Source organism: Epinephelus moara, chromosome 13 (assembly GCF_006386435.1).
Source record: "Epinephelus moara isolate mb chromosome 13, YSFRI_EMoa_1.0, whole genome shotgun sequence".
Classification (NCBI taxonomy): Eukaryota; Metazoa; Chordata; class Actinopteri; order Perciformes; family Serranidae; genus Epinephelus; species Epinephelus moara.
Genome location: NC_065518.1, coordinates 19093817 through 19106362, shown reverse-complemented (window position 1 = coordinate 19106362; position 12546 = coordinate 19093817). Strand labels below are relative to the sequence as shown.

Genomic DNA, 12546 nt, shown 5'->3' with positions numbered 1-12546 from the left:
TGTACAGGGTGCATTTTCTGAACCGCTTGAATATGTTTACTCAATTCTCCACCATGTCAGAAATAATCATTTCCTGTCGCAGAAACGCTGCACCCAGTGAATAAGTGACACCCAGATGATGAATGTATTTACAAATGGAATTCTGTCTTTATTTCCTTCACAGATTTGTGACTGTGTTTGTGTTTTGCACTGTGTCATTTTACATTTTAAACCCAAAGCCATGCTGGTGATGCAGTCGGATATCCATCGTCAGCGCCGATCACTCTGCTCCTCTCATCTCCACCACTCCGTCCTCTTTCAGTGGCAGGTTAGTTAGGAAACACCAAGCCCACCTGTCAAACACACAGCTGTTACTATTAGTTACTGATGACTGGCAGATATCAAACACATGTTTCAGCTATAATGAGATGATTTCCACCGACCCCACTGTGTGGCAATAAGGGAAATGTACATCATGACTCTGGACATATACAGACTGAGTTTACCGCCCTGTTGCACAAACATGAACTGTTTGAATGAGTGCTCTAATGTGTAATATACCGTATTAGTGGAATAGAGCTCCAACATTTAATCGCTTAATTAGCTGTCAACTATTGATCACCAACTAATGTGATAATTGATTAATTGGTCTGAGTCATTTTTTAAGGAAATAAAGTCAAAATTCTCTGATTCCAGCTTCTTCAATGTGAATATTTTCTGGTTTCTTTACTCCTCTATGCATGGATGGATTACTGAATGGCACAGGCCCACGGGCCCAAAAGTGTCAGCTGCAAATTTCACTTAAAATAAACATGTGCTGACCAGGAAGAGACCCTAAATGACCACAAAGAGATGCAAAGGAACTGCAAAGAGACACAAAATAACCACAAAAAAGGCAAAACAACCACAGGGAGACACAAAACAACCAAAAAGGACAGACATTACCTCAAAGAGACACAAAACAACCACAAAGAGGCACAAAATCACAAAAAAAGACTTCAGATTATCTTACAGAGAGGCAAAGGAACTGCAAATACAAATTAAATACAAAAATAGGCAAAACAACACACAAGACAAGACACAAAACAACCAAAAAGGACACACAAAATGACTACGGAAAGACACAAAATGACCTCAAAGAGACACGAAATTATTTTAAAGACACACAAAATGACTACAAAGACACAAAATGACTACAAAGACACAAAATGGCCACAAAGAGGCACAAAATGACTTTAAATAGACTCAAAACTACCTCTAAGAGATGCAAAGGAACTGTGGACGGACACAAAATAACAACAAAAACAGGCAAAACAACCAAAAAGGACAAAAATTACCTCAAAGAGACACAAAACAACCACAGAGAGACACAAAATAACCGAGAAAGACACACAAAATGGCCACAAAAAGGTACAAAATGACAACAAAAAGACTCAAAGTTAACCTAAAGAGAGGCAAAGAAACTGCAAATATGTACAGTACATACAAAATAACCACAAAAATGAACTAAACAACCACAAGGAGACACAAAACAACCAAAAAGGACAAACAAAGCCACTACAAAGACACATAAAATGACTTCAAAGAGTTAAAGTAATCAATCTATCTGTGCTCAGGGGCCCACCATCTCATAATCCGCCCAACACACAGTTTGACAGAGACGTGTCCTGGCAGGTGGAGATATTACAGTACCTTGTCTGGGCTCATATTAGGACACATCCAGTTGTACAGGTAGTAATGAAGGCTCCTGTCATTGATGCTGAACTTGAGCGTCTCCAGGAAACTCATGTTATCCATCACATCCAGAGCACAGAAGACGTCAAAACCTTTCTGTCAGTGAGAAAAGAAAACAGTAAACCAAATCTGATGCTAATTACGCTATTAACATTCTGTCCTATAACAGTTTTATTCTGACACACTCACAGACTTAGCCAGGACCAGTGTGTCCTCCATGAGGTCAACAGGGTCTGTGGCGGTAGAGGCAACGTAAAGCAGATGAGCTGCTCTGAGGCCGGCGTGCACTGGGTGATTCAGCACCTTGTAGGAGACGCCGTAGAAACTCACCACGTCTGTCAGCGTGCCATCATCACCCTGTGCGCGAGGAGGGGAAGGTGAATCAGTTATTTCCAGAAAATGGCGAGGAAATCTCTTCTCTCTCCAGAGAAATTAAAAATTGAAATTGACAAATTGTAAGGTCAGACCTCCACAACGTAGGCGTCAATCACATTCTCCCTCGGCAGCAGCCAGTGCTCCACTTCCTGCAGAGACAGCATCGGGCTGAGGTGGAACTTGCTGAGGTTTGCCTGCAGTAGTGAGTGTACCTTTGCAGCATCTTTTTTGGTCATGGGGCGCAGGCCTGGTGTCTTTGTCACCTGTTGGAGAGAGGAGGAAAGACAAGAAACACTCTCAGTGAGTGCTACAGAAAAATCTGTTACCACAAACCACTAATAATTATCCTCAATATCTTTAAAAATTTTGTATATGCCTTTTCCCCAGTCCTATATTTTCATCAGTCAGGTAAAAATACTGTGACGTCAGGCCAATGTCAGACCATAATGGCACTGACGGATTCTCGCCTCTAGGTGGCAGCACAAACTAACCTCAGGCAGACGGTTGAACTTGAGAGCTCTCTGTAGGGGTATGTTCTGTCTCAGCCCTGGGTAGCTCACGTCCGTCAGTTTTCGGAGATTCAGAGGGCGATGCCAGCACCTGAAAGATTGAGTTTGTTTATTTGGTGGGGACAGTGAAAGTAGAAGGTTGCTTCAGAAGAGAATTACCAAAGATGAGATGTATAGGGTACAGAACTAAAGCTAATTTGTAGTCCTCACTGTACCATGCTTATTTGAAAGAAATATCTACATTACATTTAAAACAAAGACTGCATGATTGCTACTTAGAAGGGATGAGAGTGATGATTTAATTCGTCATAGTGTTAAAAACTCTAAAAACTATGATATATTCATGACTAAAATAAGCCGTTACCGAAGTTAAAGTCTCCCTCTACTTGAAAATGTGTTTTCCTTATGGTCATTTCCCTCTAAAATGTCTGACCTTGACTGTTCTGCCTTGTACCTGGGCAAAGTTTGTCACTAGAGAGGTTTTCAGACTCCTCTACTGAGTGGGCAGATGTGCACTTCCTTTAATCTGAGATTTAAACGCACCCTGGGCGACCTACGTTAGGTACGTCACTAGAACTAGAACTGGAGAGCCTTTATCGTCATTGCATAGGAATACGACAAAATAGTTGTGACAGTATTTAGACAAGTATTTCAAGTGCAGCAAAGTGCTTAGTGGATGGCAGAATGGCAGTAGTAAACATTATTTGATATATAATACGAAAGTCAATCACCGTCTAATACAGAAAACATCCTAACCCTTATACACAACATGGGCAAAGACGCCTGAAACGTCCAGCACAGAGCGCGCTTGTCAGTACTTTTTACCTCTGGTCATTGCATTTCAGCTTCAGAAATCATGACAGCAGTGTTAATTTGTCAAGATTATCTTGCTGGACAAAAACGTGGAAGTACCATAAACATTTGTTTGACACAGATTTCTTGCAACAAACCAAAATCCAATGGAAAAAATCCCATCTGCGTTTTGACAACGGAACCAGGGCGACACTAACTTCCACATGGCCTACAGAGATATGTCATCCCCGGAGCTCTCTATTTCCATATACTAGACAGAGTACGCCCCCTAGTGTTAAACACAAGAACACTTTACAGATGGATACAAACACCACCACAGAAATGGCAAATGTTTTTACGCCATCGAAATATGCGCATGGAGCAGTACCCAGACAAAAACAGGACCAATAATGCATGACGACAAATAAGTGAGGAAGTTGTCAGTAGTGAAGCCAGTTTTGTGAAATATTTTGTTAACATATGATCCACTATGCATACACTCTGAATGTAACATAGTTAGCATGCTACCAGTGTTAACTAGAGAAACATGCCGTCAAACTTTTCACTCAGAAAAAACTGCACGGATAGAGCATCGGACTGTTATCTAATTCATTTTTACGTTGATTTCCTGTGGCACAGTCCATACGGTCTGTCCGAAATCTGCCGCAAACATTTTTCAACAAAATCAAGGCAAATTCTGAACTGAAAAAAAAGGAAGGAGGAGTTTTGCAAAGACATCAGAAATCAGGGAGGATCTCATAGAAATAAATAAACATCCCATTGACTCGCATACATATGGGGTGCCGTTTGTAAAGTGGCTCACGCTGAAAACGTCAAATAAAATTTCTCCAAACATGTTTCTTGTTATTTTAGGTAGTTATTATGACGCTAATGTATGTTCAAGTGTCCATTTCCCCCGATAAGTTGGTTTTAATTCATTATTTGATTCTATAAACACAGTCTGACCATCTCGAGCTTTTATTTTGGTACTTCCAGTGACCGGCAGTGTGAATTTGCATATTAGCTAAATATTTAGTTTCACCCAGAACATTTAGATTTAACATTTAACATTTAGATTTAGATTTAGATTTAACATTTATATTTAGCATTTAGATTTATATTTATATTTATATTTATATTTAGCATTTAGATTTAACATTTATATTTAGCATTTAGATTTAACATTTATATTTAGCATTTAGATTTAACATTTAGATTTAGATTTAGATTTAGCATTTAGATTTAACATTTGGATTTAGATTTAATATTTAGATTTAGATTTAATATTTAGATTTAGATTTAGATTTAGCATTTAGATTTAATATTTAGATTTAATATTTAGATTTAACATTTAACATTTAGGTGCCACATTTAATATTTAGATTTAACTATTTAATATGCTTCTAAGTTAACAAATATTGCTGTAAATGTGGTAAAAGGTGACATTAAAAAATTCTTTTTCTTTCTTTACAACACTTTTTTAAACACTGTTTGAAGCTAAATGTGGCAAAATGTTGATGTTATTTTCAGCGTGAGACACTTTACAAACGGCACCCCATACATACATACATATAGCTATATGGAGGCACGGCATGTTGGCACTGCTCTTTTAGCACTAGACAAAGTGGAAAGTAAAAGCTACTGCAGCATACTGGTGGGCGAGGCGGAGGCCAGAACCAGAACTTCTCAAAGGAATGTTCCGGGGATGACGTTCTTCTGTTGACCGACGTGGTTCTTAGCATCGCCCTAGTTCCCTCGTCAAAAAGCCTATGGAATTTTCCCATTGGATTTTGGATTATTGTAGAAAATAAGCTCTGCGGCAAACAAATGTTTAGGATACTTACACATTTTGTCCAGCAAGATAATCTTCACAATGAACACCAGTTTCATGATTATTGAAGCTTAAACGCAATTGTTAGGGGTAAAAAAGTTAACATTAGGCTATAAACGAACTACGCTATGGTCACATGTCGGCGTGATGATGTTCTGTAGTCTCATTTACTTGTTAGCTTTTTTTAAGACTCATAAAAGTTTAAAATTAACAACTCTGGTATTTACTGACGTATTTTATGTCATAGTACAAAACGTGAAAGTCTGCTGAGCTTGTGTTAACCACAGACCTTATTTCAGGCATCTAACGAAAACCCATTGACTTCAAGACGAGGGCAACAGGCGTGCTGAAATGATAACTCATTTCTGGGTTTTAGGACTCAGGAGAAAGAGTAGATCTGCCTCTGGTCCCTTTTCTGAATGTTAAACAAAATATGATTTATGGCAGAATATTTTTACATACTTGAAAACACGTCTGGAGGGGGGCTTTAAATTTGGGTTTAATGCTCAAAAACTCAGCTGATCTGCTCCATCAGGACTGGGTCGTTGTGTTTTTATCAGATTTGATTGACAGTAACCTGGCAGCTTCAAAATAAATGACATCATCTTTCCCCAAATGCACTCTGCTGCTTCAAACAAAGCAAACATAAAAGCAAAAATCTGCCATGTGACATAATCAAAGTTCTTGTGACTTGGCAGAACATGTTGTTTTCAAGTCAAATCCCATCCCTCATATTAAAGAGGTGAATTAAGTTTTTTATTTCCAGGGGCTTTAAAAGTGCTAATTGCGGCTTAACTTTGCCTTTAAATCAAATATGAATCAATCCAGCTCCTACCTGCAAGAGCTCAGCGGTGTGGGCAGCACTACACCAGCTGTGTAGACAGCCTGGTAGAGGCCCTGCTGGTTGACCCGTCTGGTGAGCTCTCGGATCAGAACTGGAGTCATCCGCTTGAGGCGCAGCTTCTTATGAACACACAGGAATTTGACCCGCACCATCCGCTTCTCCCTGCAGGAGAGCACGTTTTGAACATTTGCTTTGAGACACTTTCAGGTAAAATTGCTACAGTTTTGTTAGCAAGTGCTCTGAATGCTAATACAGCTCGTCAGGTTTCACACAAACACATACCTTTGCATATATTTATGAGCTACTCACGTCTCGTATATTCGGACGTCTGCAGGAAGAGCAGCAATGAAGCCGACTAACTTGTTATTGGTGTCTACCCGCACACCACAGTGCCACTGGGCCAGCCAGTTAGGAGGTTGTAAAGCCCTTAAGAGGAAGAGAATGACATTGTCTGCAATATGATTCTGTGAATACATGCAGGGCTTGTTCAATAAACTCTGATTAAGGACAATTTCCAATAAAAGAATTGAGCACGAGATGACTCAGCTGAATGAATAAAAGCAGCTTTCTTTAAGCTCAGGGCCACAGACCTGTGCCAATTCCTGGAATGCTAATATTAATTATTGCTATCAAAGTAAATGTTATTATGTGTTGATGTAAGTGTTCCCTGAAGGTGGAGATACCGTTTATGCAGATCAGAGAGGAAAAAAGGCACAAGTGGAGAGATTAGAGGAGCTGGCTTGTAACTGATAACTGTGTGTCGGAGGGTCAGGCTGGAAAGTCGAGTGGGAAAAATGATGTTGTTCTTTCTTAGACTCTCAACGCCTTAATTCCTTTAGTGGAACTCAGAGGGTAAAAGAAATGTGTCGCAGTTATACTAAGCTGTTCTAAGGTGTGATGTGTGAACATAAAAGAAACAGATTGACATTTTGGGAAGTACGCTTATTCACAGAGAGTTAGTCAGGAAGATTAATACCACTCTCATTTCTGTCCGTTAAATATGAGAGTCGTCCTCCTTCAAAATACGACTATATTTTATTTGTACAAGCAGCTTATTGCGACCAATATTTACGTTATTGGAAGACAGCTACCTCTAGTGGCTGTAGTAGTTATGACAAGGAGCAAAGGACGAAGTCAATTAACGCAGTAGTAAGTGATAAAGTCTGCACAGGGAAGAGGTTGGGATCGATGAATGGGTAAAAAAGAAAAGAAAAAGCCCCACAGAATGTTGACCCAGTAAACCCAATATATTGGTAGGGGAAACACTGGAGCTGTTTTAGGAATCACTCCAGTGGGTCATTTTAGGGGCCAAAAACAAATGACTGAAGTGGTTGTATGGGTTGGAGGACTTACTGAAAAATAAGGCTGCTTTCAGACCTCGAGTTGTCTCCTTTGGTTTGAATCAGGGACTAATTTGTTCCAAAGTTGCATAATTGCCTAAAGTTGGTTTGTGTTCTCACGGCAGCATTTACAAGCGGACCAAATAAAATGCCTTACGTGAGAAAGCTGCTCTTGATTGGTCAGAATTTCCATGAGGGAAAAACCCAGGAAGTAAACAAAACGTTGAAGAAGAGTACACTTGCAAGATAAATGCGACACTTTCTAATGTCACAATGGAGGGACAACTACGCAGGTTGATTTTAGCACTGCTCATCGTGGACTATATTGCTGTCATTGTTCATTTTAGTCAAACCATACAGTTTGCACCGCACCAGAGTTTGTTTGTAACCGAGACCACCTCTTCAAGAAGGTCTCGGCCCAGTTGTTTTGGAGTGCGATTGCTGTGTTCACACCTGCCCAAACGAACCGCACTTAGAGGGCAAATGAACTTGAGTTTGATTGAAAGTAACCAAACGGCAGGTGTGAAAGCACCCTGAGACTTCAGCTAGCAGCTAGTTAGCTTAGCTTAGCACAAGGTCTGGAAAAAAGGAGAAAGAGCTAGCCTGGCTTTGTCCATGCTATCAAAATTTACCTACCAGTACCTCTAAAGCTCACTTCATATGTCGTTAGTTTGTGCTGGACTGTTCCTTGGCCAGGCATAGGAACTTTCTTAAGTCTCCACTCAATGCCTGGCAGCTACTCAGCGCCAAGAAATAGTCCTGTAACCCCTCCTAAAACTGCAAATATTTGTTTTAAATCTGTTTTTGGTCCCCAGGAAGTGCGCTAAGATTTAAAACCAGATTTCGTACTGGCCAGATAGTGTAATAACATCTGTTACGTGATGCCCTGTGACCCAAAAAGGCTTTTTCTCATTGACATACATGCCGATAGAGACAAATGTAAAATAGTGGATACACACATTTTTTTAACCATCTTTACACCAAAAAATCTGGAGGCAAAAAGTGACTAAATGTGCCTGCTTGAAGCTTACCATTGCAGATACTCCGGCGAGAACTCAAATCTGATAGTGTTGTCATCCTCTTCCATGTAGTTCTCACTGAGCAGGTTGCACAACTCTCTCAACTGCAATGACAGATGGAAAGCACTGAATTTGCCTGTACATTTTTCCCAAACGTCACACTAAGAAAAGTACAGTTCCTTACCTCTGAGAGACACCATTTGGACAGACGTGTGTGAAGCAGTTTCTCATGATTTACAAACCTGCAGTAAGTAACTCACCACCGTAGGGCTGCTCAGATCCAGAGTGTCCCAGGAGAAACCTTTAGGTAGAGAGTAGGGCTCCGTGCGGACACTTGCTTCACCCTCTACTATCGGGCCATGAGTCTCAACACTGTCACCTGAGGACATGAGCACACACAAAAACACATGAGGGAAACATATCTTGATTCTCAATCTTGTAATTATCATGAATGATGTATGGACTTTGTGTAATGGCTTTTTAAAATGAATGCTCTACAATAACGACAGCGCTAAAATAGGATTATAGAGTTTCCCCCTCTTAAAAGCATACACTAGAGGGGGCCTGAACATTAAAGTCTGTGCAAATGAGAGATCCATCTCAGTTGTAGATCCATGAAATTAGTATGCAACGTCATGTCGAGGCTTTAATCAGCAGAGGAGTTAAAGGTATGCTGTGGGATTTTTTAATGAAGGGGCAGAGCAATGTTTTTTGTGTCATGTTCTCTACCAGCTCATACCCTCAGGTGCCATACACACACACAAAACCAGGGGAATATGATAACACGTCTGTCAGTGCTGTTGGTCTAAATGGGCTGCAATAGATGGGAGTGTGCCAACAAATTGGTAGATGTAGCTTAAAAGTTGAACAATTTAGGGTTTAAAATAATCAAAAGACGGATTTGCAATCTTGACTTTGTGCACACTGAATAGCACATACTTTTACACCTAAAGGAAATGTTCAGCATTTTGGTAAATACACTTACCGTATGTGCTGTCTGCAGAGGAATTAGATGAGAAGATTGGTACCACACTCAAATCTCTCTATTAAACATTAACCTGCAGTCTGCAGCCGATTAGCTAAAGATAAAGACTGGAAACAAGGGGAAACAGCTAGCCTTGCTCTGTCTAAAGTAACAAACCCCCCTACCAGACATCAGGCATTGATGACTACACAGTTCTTTCCTAAGATAAAATGAAACAATATGAAACAGATTAATGCAATAATGAACTATTTCTTTTCAACGCGCAATAGATTTAAAGGGAAAGGATCGCCTCAGGTATAGGTTGCATTTTCCGATACCCGATCCATCTATTTTGATGGTATCAGGGCCGATATTCAATCCAGATATCGGATCGCTGCATCCCTACTATTGGTAGCGAATTTCGGCAAGAGAATCCCCACAGCCAATCAGTCCAGTCCTGACATTCCTTTGTTACAGAATTTTTTTTAAACACATGAATATGTCTCCCTGCCACTGAATTGCAGAAATTTGTCTCAGTGACTCAAGTCTCAACTCTGTATTTTCACTGTCGTCAGAGTTGAGAAACCTCTGAGAAGCCTACGAGCACAGCAAAAGAGCTGCTGGTGATTTATTCCTTTGCTCCTTATTTCTCCCAAGGGGGGGGATTTAGGTGATACCAACACATTCTCACTCCGACCTTGTCACACATCGACATTTGGTCATTGACCACCACTTCTAGATACAACGTGCAAGGTACCCTGGATGCGTTGGTTGTTGACGCCCTGTCAACTTCTGCCTGTTACCTTCATCGTGTTCTTTCAAAATACACTTCCGTTTTCACAGGAAATTTACCGTTTACATACAATCTCTTTCAAAATAAATGCACTACGTCGGTACAACGCCGCAAAAATTGTTTTTTTTTAACTTCAACAACAAACGCACATGGTTGGGTTCAGAAAAAAAGAACAGGGTTTGACTTTATGATCTCACGGGATGGGAACACCACTCTCCCGGGTGAAGGTTAGTGTTTGTCGGACTCATTCACCACCACCTATCTGCCCAACTCTTGACTTTTGCCACCTTATATTCGTTATTTTCTGATGAAACCAATAAAATTGTGAGCAGTAACAATTTCGTTGGGAACACTGTAAGAGATTGATGAGGGTCTGATAGGGACCATCTTTGCAGCTCAAATAGCCCATAAAGGTCAACTAATATTACAGTAGTAATAAGGTCAGGTCAGTAATATCTAAAGTAATATTAAGAAAATTAAAAAAAACTGTGTGGCCAGCAAATTTGAGGGCATAGGTTTTGAGAAGGGTATTAGTCAGCTGTACGCTGTAGGTGGGTGATTTCAAAGTATTGATCCAGAGAAACATACATTGAACATTTAACCTAAGGTAAAAACATTGCTAAGTACATAAACCTTTAGTAAGGTCCTCTTAATGGGTCGTATTAAGAGGATACTGAGGTGGGGATTATAGAGCTCCTGGGGGCATTGATACACTCCCAGTCCAGCAAGGATTCAGCTGTTCCCCCTGTTTCCAGTCTTTATGCTAAGCTAAGCTAACTAGTTGCTGGCTGTAGCCTTATATTTCCTAGAAAAATATTCTAACAGTATCAAGTTTAAGGCAATACTTTTTTTTTTTTTTTTTTCTTTAGTTCTCCAGCAAATAATTGCTGGAAGAGAAATTCCGTCTTACCCAGTCTGGGGACAGGCTGCGTATCCCAGAATCTGTACGTGTGTTTTTTGGCCTGCTGCAGGTTCTTGGGCAGGCTTGGGCCCAAGGTGAACAGGTGGAGGGCTCTCTGGATCTCCTGCTGCTTCCATTCAGGAAGGGAGTCCAGCTAGGGCAGAACAAGACAGGCAAGGACAAGTTAGTATATAATCTTTCCTAGAAAGATTGATATCTGACCGCCACACAGCAGCACAAGTCAGCTCGACCCACACAGCCAAAACTGATATCTCAGAAGGCACATTTATCTGTTTCATGTGTGATATGCGTTACAGCACACTCACAGACAGGTTCATGAGCACACATACTGTACATCACTGCATGTATGCATTCACAGAAAGACACCAACCATAGCAAATGGGTCTCTGGGACCCTCTGGTCTCCAGGCATCTCCCTTCTTTTGCTTCTTTTTGCTCCTTTTACGACTCTTGTCATCTGTCTGCACCTTATCACTGCAAGACATGTCCACACACAGGTGTTTCTGTATTGTACAGGTGATTTTTACTGAATTCATTAAATAAAAACAACAAAGAACTGTAAATACTCACGAGTTTGAATCAGTCATTCTGAACAAATGCGAGTCCTTGAAGCTGAGGGCGACTCCGGGTGTTCTCTGACACATTTGTGGTTTTTCGGCTCTTATCTTAGCGAGCAGCGAGGGGAGGAGAGTGACCGCCTCAGTCACCCAGCCCAGCTCCCACCCAGCCCCACAGATAACTGAAAGCAATGCTAACAATTAAATATAACTTCTCACGGTCTTCATATGTCAGACAGTTGCTGGATATAAGGCGCTGTGGCAGATTAAAGCTTACAGCAGCTTGATCCAAGCAGCGCATTTAATTGGTGGAGGTTGTCTAATTGCTGAGTTCCCATATAGTCTTCAGCACTTTCTCCAGAACATTATATCTCCTGTGGACTGATCATTGCTGCACTGACTCATCAGTTTGTCCATAAACTTTTTGCCAAGTTGTTGCTTATTATTACAGTGACAAGAATAACTAAGCATTCAAGTATAACTCATACAAATGGTCACATTTAATTAATTTTCACAACAAAGTTGCACTTACTGTAGTAAACTGCGTCTATGTCACACTGGCATTGCTTAAAAGGTTTTAATGATGTTTATCTACATATTTACGCATTTTCTCACCAGAACAATTATTTAGACAAACCAGTCTTTGATAAACAACACAACATTCTTTCAGTTAAGCAAATTTGAATTTCAGAGACACTTTTCTGTATCAAAATAAATGTTCTTTGCCAAAATAATGGTAAATAGTAAAAGGTGATTACCGAAATGTCTTGTCCTCGTAGATTTAGATCTTATTTCATCGTTACATTACTTACACCCCAAGTGAAAGCATAGTGTTTTCGCTATTTTGCTTCCACAACATGTTGACTTTCAGATTAGTGGAAAGAAAAA

At 40.3% G+C, this 12546-nt stretch overlaps 1 protein-coding gene across 1 annotated transcript; it reads right to left on the bottom strand.

Annotated features, from left to right (window-relative positions):
• Positions 1 to 124: 124 nt before the first annotated feature.
• LOC126399791 (glycylpeptide N-tetradecanoyltransferase 2-like) lies at positions 125 to 11818 on the bottom strand. The gene is made up of 12 exons (XM_050060053.1): positions 11672 to 11818; positions 11473 to 11575; positions 11091 to 11235; positions 8684 to 8802; positions 8436 to 8527; positions 6374 to 6490; positions 6056 to 6226; positions 2580 to 2688; positions 2181 to 2351; positions 1903 to 2070; positions 1672 to 1809; positions 125 to 332 (listed from the first exon to the last, which is right to left on the bottom strand). Exons 1-12 carry the CDS (start codon positions 11743 to 11745, stop codon positions 309 to 311), a joined length of 1431 nt encoding a protein of 476 aa, XP_049916010.1. The 5' UTR covers positions 11746 to 11818; the 3' UTR covers positions 125 to 308.
• Between the last annotated feature and the right edge of the window lie 728 nt (positions 11819 to 12546).